The following is a 16644-nucleotide window of genomic DNA, read 5'->3' as shown; positions in this document are numbered from 1 at the left end:
TCAGCAGGGTCGGCCCCGGTTAGTACTTGGATGGGAGACCTCCAAGAGAGTTCAGGGTTGCTACGCAGAGGCAGGCAAGGGCAAACCACCTCTGCTTATCTCTTTCCTTGACCTGGGTGGCCCAGGCTAGCCTAATCTCATCAGATACAATCATAGAATCATAGAGTTGGAAGGGACCTCTGGGGTCATCTAGTCCAACCCCCGGCACAATGCAGGAAATACACAAATACCTCCCCCTCCACGCCTGCAGTGACCACTGTTCTACACCCAGATGACGACAAAAAACCTCCAGGATCCCTGGCCAAACTGGCCTGGAGAAAAATGGCTTCCTGACCTCAGAAGCTAAGCAGCCCTGGTGAGTACTTGGATGGGAGACCCCCAAGGAAGTCCAGGGTTTCTATGCAGAGGCAGGCAATGCCAAAAACCACCTCTGAACGCCTCTTGCCTGGCACAGGGTGTGACTTGATGGCCCTTTCCCCCGCTGCATGTTGAGACAGCCGGTAGCCTTTTAGCCAGGACGACATTCTATATGCAAAAATTAAATAAAGCTATTAGCCACAAGGTATAGATAGGGACTCTGGGGCAAGGGATGCTCTGTCTTCTTGGTGCTTGGGGGGGTCAACAGTGGGAGGGCTTCTAATGTCCTGGCCCCACTGCTGGACCTCCTGATTGCACTGGTATTTCTGGCCACTGTGTGACACAGAGTGTTGGGCTGGATGGGCCTTTGGCCTGATCCAACATTGGCGTCTCTTATGTTCTTATGTTATGTTATGTTCACCCCCCCCCCAAGCTAACAGTTTATAGAGCTAACAAAATTGAATCTATTACAGGGAGCGCTAATGTATTCAAACAAAAATGGACAAAGTATGCTGAAGGAATTAAATTACAAAAGAATAATCGACCTGTATTTAAGTAATTAAAGTAAGACATTACGACGGGTCTGGACCCAGCTACGAGCCAGCGCTGCACGGTTACTCAGCAAAGGGACAAGGGCGTTATTAGCTTGCCCGCCTCATCCTCCCACAAACTGACAGCACATCAAAAGGTGACAAGCGGCAAACTGATCTCCATCATCATGGCTGAGGAAAGGGGCGGGGAGAAGGTGTATTTCCTTGCTGGGAAACTCCCTTAGACCCAGGGGCCCCTGGAAAGCAATGTGGCAACTGGCTGCCAACACTCAGGGATCTCCTGAGAACATCTAGACTGACCTTCCACTGAGAAGGTATCCTTCTAGCACAGGACTAGACCTATAACGAACTAACTGGGTAGAAACCCTGGAAAATCCCTTATAATGAACTTTGTAATGCCTGTGAGATCTAGCATGTGAGGAAGAGAAATATCCCAGAGCTAGAATCCAACAGCACCTGAAAGACTAACAACATTGGTGGCAACTCTCTGAAGGGGATCTGCAGAAGTGAGCCGTGACTCACGAAAGCTCATCCCCTGCCACAGATGTGTTTAGTCTTTAAGGTGCCACTGGACTCTGGCTCTTTTCTACTGCTACGGACTAACACGGCCACCCATCCTGATCTGTCCGAGCTGTAAATTGTACTAAGCAAAGCTGACAAGTGACTTTAAAAATGATTTGTTATAAAAGAGAGAGAAAAACAGGGAAAGGGTGGTTGGGTTAAAAAAAAAACTGGTGGCCACTGAGGAACTGGAAGAGATCCTGGGGCTTTGCTCTGCTTTTTCTTTTCTGGCTGGTACTTGTGTGTGTGTGTATGGCTGCGGAAAAACGGCGAGGAAACAGATGGGTGCAGAACCAGCCTCAGTTATAATCCAGCACTTTCAGTGTAAGAGTGGCATGGTCAGTGTACTTCACACCTGTATAGAAATATTGATTTCTAAAAGCCCCTGCCTTCTCCTGTGATATCTTTCTGATAACAGGCTGTGCCTCATTTCCTGCTACAAGCCAAATGGTGGGCCCCCATGACCTCAAATGCATGCCATAAACCCACATTCTTCACACTTCCATGCTGGAAGCTAGGCCAGCATGCAAAAAGTCATGTAGCTGATGGGAAGACTGGAGTTTGGGGTCACCTGACTGCAGAGGGAGTCTCCAGACTTCCAGCCTATCTCCACACGCAAGCATGACTCTTTTTGTAGCAGGAACTCCTTTGCATATTAGGCCACACACCCCTAATGTAGCCAATCCTCCAAGAGCTTACAGAGTTCTTCTTACAGGAGCTACTGTAAGCTCTTGGAGGATTGACTACATTAGGGGTGTGTGGCCTAATATGCAAAGGAGTACCTGCTACAAAAAGAGCCCTGATTGGACACACCTATGTCCACTCGCAATTGGCTCCTGGCCAGAGCTAATTTGTGAATGGAATGGGCCTATAACTGGTCATTCCCAATGGGAGAGAGCTCTGTTCTCTCTCTGCTCTTGTGTTCTTGCTCTCTGTTCCTGCTCGTGAGCTCTCTGCTTGTTTTATGACACTTGAAATGCTGTCCTGCCATGCTGTCTGTCGGAGAACAAAGACTTGCTTTGTGACTTAAAGCACATGGAGTGCAAAGATGGGATTTCTCCTATTCAAAATCCCTTGGTGTCTACTTGGACTGTATAACTTGGTGCTACTCTTGGACTGGGGATGCTCCTGAATGGGGTAACTATGAATCAGTAATGTTTAGTTAAGGCAAATCGCCTTAGGCTTTCTTATTTTGTAAACTTATAGTCTATTTTGCTAAGCTCTGACTGAATAAACATTAAATGGTCTCTGATGTGTAACTGAGTTCCAAGGCTAAACTCCTGTGCCTTCTGCTCACCCTATAAGCTACCTTTGTAAGAATTAGGCGTCCATCTCTAGGTAGAGGTGCTAATGTGTAAAACCCAGATGCCAGCTAAGAGTCTGAACCTTGCTCTTAGGCTGGAAGGGGACTCTAGTTAAAAGAGGTTCTGGTGGCAAATTGTTCTGAAATCCAGAGAGGGTAGCCTACCTCTGTGGGTTGTTGTTTATTGTATTGTAAAAGTATAGGATTCCCCTCTCATTCCTGGACAGGCTTGAGGGGCAGAATCCTATACAACACCACTGACACTTAGCCTTTCCAGACATTCAGAGAACGAGATGGCAAACCGACAAACGGGCCCGCTTTCGCGCCGGCAGCTTGCCGCACTCGGGTTCTGCAACGGTGAGACTGACCGGCAGAGTGCTCTGCACATGGAAATTAACATGGAGAGGGACAAGAGCTGCCTCGGTATTAGAGCCCCTTCTGCAGTTCAAGCCTCACTTAACAGCCACGGCGCTGAAGCAACACGCGAACGTCTTTCCATGCCAGTTCCTTATCCGGGACTCCTTTCAGGGCCCATCCTGCAATTTTGCTTCTAATTATAATTCAACATAATTAAAGAGAGAAATAAAACAATTGAACAGTAAACACTGACAGTAATTACAGTGTTTGCGATAATTAACCAGCAGTCACTCGTGCTAACGAGATTGCATTAAGGAGTGCGGGTCGGCTCAGCCCGCGTCTGCGCCGGGAACCCGTGGTGCTTAGGTGCACCGTTAATAAAAAATTGCGGTGGCCCCCTACATGTAGGCATTTATCGAGGAGACCCTCGTTACAGCAGGGGCAGCTTTCAGACTTGATGCCGATTGGTGCCGGGGGAGAAAGCACTCATTGCTATATCCTGACAAAAAACAGAGCAGGCTGCTATGCTGGGGGTGGATCACCGGAGGCGGGGAAAAGAGCCATGTTGAATGAGAAGCCTGGCGCTAAAAAGACTCGACTGAAGGTGCTGGTGTTACCCTTCAAAGTCCTAAAGAGCTCGGGTTCAGGATACTTAAAGGACCACTTCCACCCATCTCAGCCTGCCTGGCTGCTGAGATCTGGGCAGGGTGTGAGAGACAGCTTGGTGTAGTGGTTAAGTGTGTGGACTTGAATTTGGGAGAACCGGGTTTGATTCCCCACTCCTCCACTTGCACCTGCTGGATGACCTCCTCCTCCTCCTCTTTCTTTCGAAAATTTCTATTCCGCCTCTCCAGAGTTCTGTTCTGGGCTCCTTACAGTTAAAATTAATATAGCAATTTAAAATGAGCCAATAGACACGAAAAGCATAACTACTGTCCACAAAGCAGATGACAGACCAGAAGTACACCATTAAAAAAAGGTAGGAAAGTGGGAAATCCTAATTAATTAAAAGCCTGGATTTAAAAAAATGTGTTTTGGGCTGGCATACTTTTTTTTTTTTGGCTGTCAAGTCACAGCTGACTTATGGCGACCCCTGGTGGAGCTTTCAAGGCAAGAGATGTTCGGGGGGGGGGTTTGCCATTGCCTGCCTGTGCGTAGTGACCCTGGTATTCCTTAGTGATCCTCCTTCCAAATACGGATCAGGGCCAACCCTGCTTGGCTTCTGAGATCTTATGATGCTGAGCTCGCCTGGGCTACCCAGGTCAAGGGTAAAGTAGGCACCATGTGAGCCTCAAGAGGGAGGGGCATTGTGCCACCACAGAAAAGGCCCTGTCTCTAGTTGCCATCAGCCCCACCTCTGAAGGCAGGGGCAGAGAGAGAGAGAGAGAGCAGGACTTAGGAGGCAGATCTTAAGTGGCAGGCTGGAGACGATGGGAGGAGTCGACCCTTTGGATGCCCTGGCCTTGAGAACATCAGAAGAGCCCTGCTGGATCAGACCAGTGGTCAACCAGTTCCTCTGGACGGCCAACAACAGGGCATAGAAGCCGAGGCCTTCCCATGATGTTGCCTCCTGGCTCTGGGGCTCAGAGGCTTCGTGCCTCTGAATGTGGAGGTTCCCCTCAGCCACCATGGCTAGTAGCCATTGATAGACCATGAAAATATCTAACCCCCTTTTAAAGAAAAGAGCCCTGCTGGATCAGACCAGTGGTCCATCGAGTCCAGCATCCTGTCTCACACAGTGGCCAACCAGTTCTACTGGACAGCCCACAGTAGGGCAAAGAGGCCGAGGAGATCCAAGGTGGCTTACAACATTCTCCTCTCCTCCATTTTAACCTCACAACGACCCTGTGAGGTAGGTTAGGCGGACAGTAAGTGACAGGCCGAAGGTCACCCAGCAACTTTCCATGGCACGAGTGAACCTGGGTCTCCAAAACACTAGTCTGACACTCTTCACCACCACACTGCACTGGCTTTTCGCTTGCCATCGCCTGCCTCTGTGTAGTGATCCTGGATTTCCTTGGTGGTCTCCCATCCGAGTACTAACCAGGGCTGACCCTGCTTATCATCTGAGACCTGATGAGATCGGGCTAGCCTGAGCTGTCCAGGTCCAGGCAGATAAAAGGAACAAAATAAGTGTCACCCAAAAAGTAGAGTGGCAGATTAGTTTAGGTGGGCTGAACAAAATACTAGACAGACGGCTATTAGGCACGCTAATTAAACGGAACTCTCGTGCCCAAAGGCAATATATCTTGGGAGTGCTAGATGCCGGAGACAGGCCGTGGACAGCCGACTGCCTGCGTCCAGACAGAACGTCAGAGCAGACAGATCACGCAAGGCAACTGGCATTTGCCTCCTTCCAGTACGTGCCCTGTGTCTGCAGACAAGATCATCTACGAGATATTTAAAGGTATTTTCACTGATAACGTTAAGGTTGGGCAAACCATTCATTATTTCTATTTCTTCTTACTTAACAGAAGTAAAAGAGCTTCCAGAAATAAACATGGGCACGCTTAACAGCCCAGCTGCTTGAGTCAATTAAAGCTGCCGCTGATTCACAGAGCAATTAAAGTTGACCACTCTTCTTCTAAAAGCTCAGTGAATGAGCCCTACGATCGCTGCCCCTGTGTGTTACCTGGCTGCACCATGGCACTAAGATGCTAAACTGACAGGTCCAAAATTAAAAAGCACGCCAGGCCCTTCCCATCCACAGAACATGCCTTCAGTGCAGCCAGAGAGAGGAACGGGGAGGGGTTGACCTTTTCCCCAAACAAATCTTGCAGGTGTTACCCAAATGAAGACAAGCTGCAAGAAAGCAGGAAGGAGGTGATGGAAGAGTGGGGTCGACTCCAAAGGGGAAGGCCATGTGAATATGTAGTAGGCCGTGTGGATTCACAGGCGCCCTTACAGATGTGCTGGGCACTGCAGCTCACGCTGCTGGCATCTCCTGTGACAGCTGCAAGCACATCTGGCAGGCTCCTGGAATACCGGCATTCACGTTTCGGGATCTTTACAATTGGTTCATGTGATCTTGCTGCAAGCACCTGAACGGGTTGGGCTCATCATTTTGGTACTGATGGATACACGGCATCCAAACGCGTCTCAGATGGCGCTTTTTATTGTTTTCCAAAGGAGTGCCACATGGTCCTTCAGGGAGGGACACATCTCAAAGAAAGCATTTGGTGCAACCTCAGAGCTTGCTGCCCTATCGGATACTAGAAGAAGAAGAGAAGAGATTGGATTTATATCCCGCCCTTCACTTGGAGTCTCAGAGCGGCTTACAAACTCCTTTCCCTTCCCCTCCCCAGAACAGACACCCTGTGAGGTGGGTGGGGCTGAGAGAGCTCTGACACAAACTGCTCCTTTTCAAGAACAGCTCTTATCAGAACTACGACTTGCCCAAGGTTATCCAGCCAGGTGCAAGTGGAGGAGTGGGGCATCAAACCCGGTTCTCCCAGATTAGAGTCTGCGCACTTAACCACGACACCAAAGTGGCTCTCCTACTAATCCATCTGGTTGCACTGCCCCTTTACATCCTCTACAACGCCCCTCCCACCTTCGGGCTAGGATAAAAGGACCCCGAGACCTCCATTTCTACTCTGCTCATGTCTGACAAAGGGAGCACTTTGACTCTCTCCAATCGTATACCCTGAAACTCTTGTTGGGTCTCTAAGGTGCCGCTGGACTCGAACCGAACTAATCCCTGTGGTGTTGGCCACTGCAGTATGGCGAGCAGGGCGCAGGACAGAGGTGATACAGATTCAAAGCCACAAGGTCCATCCTGTGCCCTCTGGCAATCCCTTACCTCTCGTCCAAAACTACTCCACGGGATTGTTAGGAGTACCACATGGAATCCTTATTATCTATGCTTTCAGTCTCCTCCTTCCTCACGGTGCTCGGCACATGTGGGTCTCCCCCGGTGCTCCCTCTACGCTGAGTTAGTGTGAGCTAGCTCACAGTTTTCTAGCCTCCGGCTCACACATTTTCCTCTTAGCTCAGGAAGGAAGGCTCCAGAGCAAACTAATTTATGCAGTGGCCAAATCACCTGCTCACCACTTTAATGCAAGAAGCCCACAAAGTAGACTTTTTGCTCGCAGGACTCCACAGCTTAGAGGGAGCCTTGCATGTGGGTCTCCCCCTCTCGTTTTGGCCTCATAGCTGCCTTGTGTGGTACGAGAGCCAGTTTGGTGTAGTGGTTAAGTGCGCGGACTCTAAACTGGGAGAACCGGGTTTGATTCCCCACTCCTCCACTTGCACCTGGCTGGATGACCTTGGGCAAGCCGTAGCTCTGATAAGAGCCGTTCTTGAAAAAAGAGCCGTTTCTCTCTCAGCCCCACTTACCTCACAGGGTGCCTGTTGTGGGGAGGGGAAGGGAAAGGAGATTGTAAGCCGCTCTGAGACATCTTTGGGTAGTGAAGGGCGGGGTATAAATCCAATCTCCTCCTCCTCCTCCATGAAGCTCAGAGACCAGAGTCCAGGGTCACTCGGTGGGTCTTGTGGCAGAGTGGAGATCTGAACCCCGGCTTCCTTGCTTCTAATTCCACACGCTGACCGCTATGCCACACCAACACGACACCCGCACTGAGATCTCCCAAGGACTGAACTCTCTCTTGAAGCTAAAATCACTAAACTGAGGCTACTGTACCCCTGGCCACTTTATGAAAAGACAAGAGTCACTGGAAAAAGACAATCGTGCTAGGGAAAGTCGAAGGCAGCAGGGAAAGAAGAAGACCCAGCAGGAGATGGACGGACTTCGTCAAGGAGGCGCAGTTTGCAAGACCCAAGCAAGGCGGCTAACGAGACGATGCTTTTGGAGAATGTTAATTCAAAGGGTTATCATAAGTCGGAAGCAACTTGACACCACTTAACACACACATACACCACACACACACACACACACACACTCTGCCCTGAGTTTCTTGGAGGAGTGACATAAATAAATGAAGCGGAAAACTGCAGGGTGTTGCTTTTTTAAAATATACACCACACACACAATTTCCTAGCAATCATTCTGTGGAGCAAAGGCGGCCCAAAAAAGGGTGTTGTAACAATGCCACCTACTGGGGGAAAAAATAAGACAAGTCCAACTTTCGGGCTCTGTGAGAGGAGCAAAGCGCCAGTGATGATGGCAGTCATTTTAGGCTTCCCTCTCAGGAGGCGGTTCCCACGTCGCACCCTGTTTCAAAGCCAATCCCACGGGAAGTGTTCCAAGGCGAGAGGCAGGTGGGGAAAGTTTCAGCTTGAAAAATCTTCATGGACTTTACAGGGATAGCAGGAATTCTCATCAGCTCCCACTGCCTCCCCAGATTTTAAACTCCTATGTTGCATTTCCCACATGAGCCACTCCAAAAAGCATTTAGATGGGAGGAAATGGGTTTGCAGGAGGATCTTGCATTGGGGTGATCGCAGGTCCTAAGACTGGATGTACTCAAAGCCTTTGAAATCAGAGCTCTACACTAAGCAAACAGTAATTTTGAATAGATGCAGGTGGGCAGCCGTGTTGGTCTAAAGCGGCAGAACAAACTGAGTTCAGTGGTACCTTTAAGAAACACATCTGAAGAAGTGTGCGTGTGCACAATAGCTTAATACCCAGACTAAAACGTTGTTGGTCTTAAAGGTGCTGCTAGACTCAAACTTTGTTCCAGTAGTTTTGAATTTTCACCAGGCATTGCTTGCACTCTCTCAAAGACTTTTAAGACACTGAGGCCTAGAAACCTGGCTTGTGAAAAAGAGCCAAAGTTGTCTCCCAAGCCCAATTTATGTGCTCCCCTGGTGCAACTGGAAATACTGGAACAAAATAATTCCCCTCCCATTACAAAAGCTGGTTATGAGGATAATCAAGTCCTATCTTCCTGGTGAGGAGGATCTGATCTCTCATGAGGGACCGCCTTTCCCCGCATGTTCCCCCAAGGGCACTACGGTCGGGGAATCAAAATCTACTGGATGTTCCAGGTCCCCGGTCCATCAAACTGGTCACGACCAGGAATAGGGCATTTTCAGTGGCGGCTCCTATCTGGTGGAATGAGCTCCCGGAGGAGATCAGGGCTCTGCAGAACCTAGCGCAGTTCCGCAGAGCCTGCAAGACGGAGCTCTTCCGCCAGGCTTTTGAATAGGAGCCACCGCCACCACTGTACCATCAAAGCCCCTTGATTTCTGTGTATAGCCATCAGGATGCGGGCATCTTGGGTAAGAATGGGACGTTTTAGGGGACAGCCATCTTGTTTTTAGAAATCTTAACTTTGGAATTGGTTTAGAGGAGCACCAAAATTGTTATTAATTGTGATGTATTTTTAATATTTTGTATTGTTTTATCTGGCGATATGCCTTGTAAGCCGCCCTGAGCCTGCGGGGAGGGCGGGATAGAAATGTAAATAATAAATAAATAAATGAGAGCCAGTTTGGTGTAGTGGTTAGAAACGTGGACTCTAATCTGGGAGAACCGGGTTTGATTCCCCACTCCTCTACATGCAGCTGCTGGTGTGACCTTGGGTCAGTCACAAGTTCTCTCGGAGCTGTTCTCTCAATAGCAGGCCTCAAAAGAGCTCTCTCGGTCCCACCTACCTCACAGGGTGTCTGTTGTGGGGAGGGGAAGGGAAAGGAGATTGTAAACCACTCTGAGACTCCGAGTGAAGGGGGGGGGGAGAAATCTAATTTCCTCCTCCTCCTCTTCTTCATCTTCATTCAGATATATCCAGAAAATGGACAAAGAACTCTGCTCTGAGTAATTTCTATTTTGGACTAATGATCCTTTACCTGGCAATATCTGGGTTTGGGTCCACCAGAACACTGACGAATCTGAAGAACAAAGAGCCTTTCCACTTGACAAACTCCTCCTACCAAGAGTGAGAGAGAGCGGATAGCAGAATTAGGGTTAACTATACTTAATGCATGTTAGGTTCTCAAAGCAGTGGTGTACGTTCAGAATCAATCATTGTACATACATCCGATTTCCCCCTAAGTTTCTACTCCCCTCCCAAAATGAATTTCTCCCCCATGAACCCAGGTTTGCCAGAAATGTTATATCTCTAAATGATGCAATTATTACTCCGTATCTTGTACTTTCCCTAGATTCAGGGCATGTCTGCACTTGGTACTACATTAGAATTCTGTCCCCCGGCAGTCCAAATTCTGCACCACAGCAGGATAAACATTCTCCAGCTGAAATGTATATTATGGACACTGAACATTTGCATGCCTGTTTTAATTTGCATCATGTCATCTGCCACGTTTCCTGTGTTGCAAAAATTATTCCGGATTAGCTGGCTGTGGAAGGCAGAACACAGAGCCATGTGCAGAAGTCCTGCCTCAAACCAGACAGAAGGCTTAATAAGACACCCGCCAGCCTATTTTCTCAGTATAATGAAATACAAACCGGGAACATGGTGGGTAAACAATGCAACACCACGTAAAAACGTGTTTCATTCTATACTGAAATCATTCTAACAGGTTAACACTCCCGTATAACCGTATGCTGTGCTTTATAAGTAGTACTGCAATCCCAACTGTGCCTATTTAAAGATGTGTACATCAATCATGTCAGTATCTTTCTACTGACATGAAAGATTCTCAGACACTAAGAATAGGGTATCGCAATTTTTAACAACCACGTTATATCTGAAAAGCTTTCTTTGCGATGAGATCATTAGAAGGCCTCTTACCAGTGGTAAAGCAAAAAGTCTTTATACTCTTATAGCAATCCAAAACTGCTTCGCAGCGATCCAGCTTACCAGAGCTGAGTGCAGCGACACACTGCATGAGATAGCAGAGCAGTGGATTGGGAAACGTGGCTACCAAAGAAGCACGACAGGTGCAGTGCTCACCTGGAGCAGGTTGGTCAGGAGGATGAGCGTCTGCTTCCGGATGAAAGGCTCCGGGTCCTTCAGGCAGGCGGAGACATCAGGGATATACTTGTCCACCATGGTGGTGTAGCGGATGCAGAGGTCGCAGATCACGATGACGACGTTGTTGCGGATGGCCATGTCCTTCGACACCTCCAGTTCCCGAGCCAGGGCTGCAATGCACTGCTTTGCCAGGTCCTCATGCTGCAGGCAGAGCTTACCTATCACAGAACCGGAGGGGGAGGCTGAGCGGGAGGGACTGGGGCTCGGAGAAAGAGCATCTGCTCCGCACACAGAAGGTCCCAGGTTCGATCCTCGACCTCTCCATTTGATAGTTCAGGTAGTCGAGGATGAGGAAAGACCTTGATCTGAGAGCCAGGGCAGCCATTGTCAGACAGAGCAGACAAGATAGACTTGATTCGGATACTTTTCTAGTGGTGATGGGCTGCGGCTCAGTGGCAGAGCATCTGCTGTGCATCCAGCAGGTCCCAGGTTCAATTCCCGGCCATCTCTGGTTTAGAGATGTAAAATTTCCGGAAATTTTGAAACTCGGAAATTTTCGGAAAAATTGAAAAAATGCTACATTAGCATTTCTTTTGTCTTTTCTAGATTGAAAAGTCATCCTGTTACTTTAGGAACATAAAATATGACTATGGACATTTTTACTTGGCATGAAATTATCACAACTAGCATATTAAAAATATAGTGTATCCAAACAATTATTTCAAACAGAATACCCACCCACATGCAAAAACAAAACTGAAACCTTTTTTATTTTCTTCTGACAATCGCACCTCCTAAAGGAAGAAATGCATCTTGTTCTTGCATTGGAGGGTTCAGTTTGTAACCTAGGACTTGCTTGTCCTCAGTGCACAGAAATTAGATCAATCTGATACTATATATATATAGTATCAGATTGATCTAATTTCTGTGCACTGAGGAATGTTAAAATAAAACATTCCATAATCAATTTTTTTTCCTTTTTTCAATTTTTCCAATTTTTCGGAAAAAAACAAAAAAGGCTTCAGGGAAAAAAAACGGGGGGAAGTTTCCCCCCCGAAGTTTTCCGGTTTTTTCACATCTCTACTCTGGTTAAAAGGACCAGGCAGAGGGTGATAGGAAAGACGTCTGCCTGAGAGCCTGGAGAGCAGCTGCCAGTCAGCTACTTATAGACATCACTGCCACTGATGGACCAATGGCCCGATTCAATATAAGACAGCTCCGTGTGTGCATGCGCGTGTGTGTGCATGTGCACAGCCATAGCAAAGCACACAAAAGCAGAGCCTGGACAGAAGAAGAGTATCAGAGACAAATGACCCTACGACTGAATCGTCATCTCAAGACAGAGAGGTTTCAAGAGCATGGGGAGACCCCACTGCAAGCCTTTCCTTGGCTAACACAAGCTACAGACCATCTGGCCCTCCCACTGCTGCCTTTGAAGAGTGCTTGTTTTCCCCAACCCCCCACTCATAGAATCAAAGAATCATAGAGTTGGAAGCAGTGCTCCCTCTAAGCTGTGGAGTCTTGTGAGCAAAAATCCTACTTTGTGAGCTCCTGGCATTAAAGTTGTGAGCGAGCCATTTGGCAGCTGCATCAATTAGCCTGCTCTGGAGCCACCCTTCTGGAGCGAAGGCAAAAATGTGTGAGCCAGAGGCTAAAAAACTGTGAGCTAGCTCACACTAACTCAGCTTAGAGGGAACACTGGTTGGAAGGTTCCTCCAGGGTCATCTAGTCTCCTGCACAGGGCAGGAAATTCACAAATACCTCCCCCCCCTCCACACACACACACACACACACACTCAACAGTCAAATTTGTCCCTATGAGCACAGATCTATGGGTGGTCTCTACTGACAAACTGGGGTTTAGACTGCCAGCCTCCTTTCACCATCAAAGGGTGGAACCCTATGAACAATCGCGGCATGCCGGCCGCCCAAGAACTCCGCAGGTGGCAGCTCCAACCACACAGAGGTTTTACAAGCCGCTGCAGCGATCAAGAATCCACGTGGGCTTTTTCGGCCTCCCCCTCTTCCCCTTGGCTATTCGAGTGGGGTGGAAGGTGGTAAAATGCAGAACCTTAAAAAACTAAACAGGTGGCAGGCAGCTAGCTGCATGGTAACCCGTCGTAAGTGATCAGGTGGGGAAGCTTTAAATCGGTAGAAGATTTCTGAAAATGTGCTTTGATGTGCTAACAAAGGCAAAGGGCAGGTGAGTGTTAATGCTTGTGCATTCGTTCACAGAGCTGGGCTAGCGTCAAGGAGAGAATGGCACGCCCACAAGATTACAGCTGCTACATGGGAAAAATTTAAGCTGATATCAGCTGCTAAGTGACTGAGCAACTCAGAAAAATCTCACTTAACAAAAATTAAAACCAAGTTTCTATTCTTCATGGCTGCAGAGGAAAAGAAGAAGCGATTGGATTTATATAGCCCGCCCTTCACCACCTGAAGGAGTCTCAGAGCGGCTTACAATCTCCTTTCCCTCCCCCTCCCCATAACATACACCCTGTGAGGTAGGTGGGGCTGAGAGAGCTCTTGACAGAAACTGCTCTTGAGAGAACAGCACTGAGAGAACTTGGGACTGACCCAAGGTCACACCAGCAGCTGCATATGGAGGAATGGGGAATCAAACCTGGTTCTCCCAGATTAGAGTCCGCGCTCCTAACCACTACACCAAACTGGATCACAGAATCTCAGCTGGTTCCACTGATATCAGTGACAACCCGGAAGGGAGGAGATCGAGAGAAGACTGTGTGCCCAAAGAATACCGCCACCTACCTAGTGTAATGAAGGCGTGTGCTCGGACCACGGAAGGCATCACGGAGCCTCTGAACTGGGACAATGGCTGAGTTGCTGGGCGATCGTCATCATCGTCGTCGTCACCTGCAGGACCCGATGCTAGAATCAGCAATCAAAGGTCAGTATAAGCTTTAAAAAGGTAAAGGTTCCCTTGCTCGAAAGCCAGTCGAGTCCGACTCTAGGGTTGCGGTGCTCATCTCCGTTTCAAAGCCGAAGAGCCAGCGCTGTTCGAAGATGTTTCCGTGGTCATGTGGCTGGCATGACTAAACACCGAGGCGCACGGAACGCTGTTACCTTCCCACCGAAGTGGTCCCTATTTATCTACTTGCAATTTCTTGCTTTCGAACTGCTAGGTTGGCAGGAGCTGGAACTAGAGACGGGAGCTTACTCCGTCATGCGGCACCCCGGGTCTCGAACTGCTGAACTACCAACCTTCCACAGCCTGCAGTTCAGCGTCTTAACCACTTGAGCCACCACAGCTCCAAAGGAGGTACCAATTACATTTTGCAAACTGCAGGACAAGTGGAGGGAAGTCCTTACATCAGCGTTCCCCAACATGGTGCACATGGGCACCTTGGCTCCTGCCGGCACTTTCCCTGGCACCCACTTACCTCTTCAGAAAGTGGGCCACTGTAAAGCAGGGTGTGTTATTAGCGGCCTTTGTTTAAATGAGAGGGCTTTCTATGGCTGCAGTAGTCAGTGTGTGGCTTTCCTTAGTCAGTGTGTGGGCTTATAACCCCTTCGAGCTTTCCTTCTTCTTATCCCCCCCCCTTTCACTTTTTCCCTTCCCCCTTTCTACGATTCTACTGCAAAACTAGGAGGAGGGTATCATGTCTGGCCCCGCCCCCTGCAGCAGCCATTCTGGGTTTGGCTCTGCCTCCCGCAGCATCCATTTGGGGATGGCACTCACCACCTCTTCAAAAAAATCCCTACGGTGCCCATAGGCTCAAAAAAGGTTGGGGACTCCTGCCTTACACTGTTCCGCAGCAACGGGGCTTGCCAAGATGGACTGTATCAGCAAGAAGATCCGCTTCTCCACTTTAGCTGGGCACAGTTGAGCGGCCTCGCCCAGGGTGAAGAGATGCCTCACCTGCCAGGGGAGGTCAAAAGGGAAACAAAACAATAATCAGCAAAAACAACAGGAAGCAATTTTTCTCCAAGCCAGTTTGGCCAGGAATCCTCCTGGAGGTTTTTTGGTCATCTTCTGGGCATGGAACAGATGTCACTGAGAGTGTTGGGGGGAAGGTATTTGTGAATTCCCTGCATTGTGCAGGGGGTTGGACAGAGCAAACTAATTGATGCAGCAGCCAAATCGCTCACTCATAGCTTTAATGCCAGTCGCTCACAAAGTAGAATTTTTGCTCACAAGACTCCACAGCTTAGAGGGAACATTGGTCATCTGTGCATTCACAGCAATGGGGTTAGGCGCCTGCGCCAACTCCGGTTCAGGAAACTTCAAGCTACCGGCTGGTCTAAAGGAAGGTAGGAACTCAAGATTCAATCGGGGGAAAACCCACCCTGCACGGTCTGACTTACCAAGGCGTCCTCTTGTAGCTGCTCTGCCCCTCCCTCTTTTAGGACAACACTGGAGATGCAGCTCTCACACACAGACACGAGACCCCCACAGATCTCGTTCAACAGCGCCTGTTTGCGATACGGAGAGAACAGGGTTTCATGCTTGCCAAGGAAGCAGAAAAACAGGTCGCCTACCTGCAACAGACAATCTTCGAGGGGTCATCTGTGCATTCACATCTATGGGGTTAGGCGCCTGCACCAGCTCCGATTCGGGAAACTTCTATCAAGCTCGAAAGGATTCGGAGCCCCGCCTCTGAGCATGCCCAGAGACTCCAACCATGCATGCCCAGAGGGCGGGCCCCCGGTTTCCCGCCAGTTCCTTCTGACTGCTGCCAACCCCGTGGAAAACAAACCAAAGGAGCTGACAGCAGAGGAACAGAACCATTACTCCTTTCCTTCTTTCCCGTCCCAGGTACCAGTCTCCAAACGGGAAAAGGAAAGCTGTCTTGGAGCACCTTATTGACAAGGTGGAAACCCCAGATAATGTGCTTGAGAAGAGAGGTTTTCTCCTTTAACGAGAAACCTCTTCCACAAGAAGAAGAGAGATGAGAAGAGATTGGATTTCTACCCTGACCTTCACTCGGAGTCTCAGAATGGCTTGCAATCTCCTTTCCCTTCCCCTCTCCACAACAGCCACCCTGAGAGAGCTCTTTCAAAGACTGCCCTTGAGAGAACAGCTCTGAGGGAACTTGTGACTGACCCCAGGTCACCCAGCAGCTGCATGTGGTGGAGGAGTGGGGAATCAAACCCCGTTCTCCCAGATTAGAGTCCGCTTCTCTTAACCACTACACTAAACTGGCTGCACCAAAGAGGGTGATATGGGCTTATTTGGGAGCACAGATCTAGGATTCAATAGATGACTTTATCTAAAAATCCAGGGACCCAGCTAGGGTTGCCAGTCTCCAGGTGGTGGCTGGAGATCTCCTGGGATTACAACTGATCTCCCAGCAACAGAGATCAGTCCCCTTGGAGAAAATGGCTGTTTTGGAGGGTGGACTCTATGGCGCTATTTCCCCGCTGCAGTCCCTCCCTTCCTTAAACCCTGCCCTCTCAGGCTCCACCCCAAAATCTCCAGGAATCTTCCGATTCAGAGTTGGCAACCTAAGACCCAGTAGACAAATCTCAGTTTGTTAAAAAAATGTTTTTTTTCGGGGGGGGGGGGGAACCTCCCAAAAATCGCTGACATCTGACGAATCTCCCAAAACTTGATGGCATCTTTGCCTGCATAGGCATGCCTCCCTCCCTGCAAAGTTTGGTCTGCACTGTGGGTGGTAAAGTGACCAACTCCAGCATGGGAAATTCCCAGAGA

At 49.0% G+C, this 16644-nt stretch overlaps 1 protein-coding gene across 1 annotated transcript in view; it reads right to left on the bottom strand.

Annotated features, from left to right (window-relative positions):
* NCAPD3 (non-SMC condensin II complex subunit D3) overlaps positions 1-16644 on the bottom strand; it is a gene marked incomplete at its 5' end in the record, with an annotated part of 82741 nt that overhangs the window by 21912 nt on the left and 44185 nt on the right. The window contains 5 exons of the mRNA XM_015429196.1: positions 9880-9959; positions 10947-11185; positions 13740-13859; positions 14736-14850; positions 15297-15470. Of these exons, the coding sequence (XP_015284682.1) occupies positions 9880-9959; positions 10947-11185; positions 13740-13859; positions 14736-14850; positions 15297-15470 (728 nt within the window). The remainder of the gene's footprint in view (positions 1-9879; positions 9960-10946; positions 11186-13739; positions 13860-14735; positions 14851-15296; positions 15471-16644) is intronic.

This window comes from Gekko japonicus, unplaced genomic scaffold (genome assembly GCF_001447785.1).
Source record: "Gekko japonicus isolate JY-2015 unplaced genomic scaffold, Gekko_japonicus_V1.1 scaffold2918, whole genome shotgun sequence".
In the NCBI taxonomy this organism is placed as follows: domain Eukaryota; kingdom Metazoa; phylum Chordata; class Lepidosauria; order Squamata; family Gekkonidae; genus Gekko; species Gekko japonicus.
The sequence above is the reverse complement of the archived record's forward strand: the minus strand, read 5'-3'. Positions and strand labels throughout refer to the sequence as shown.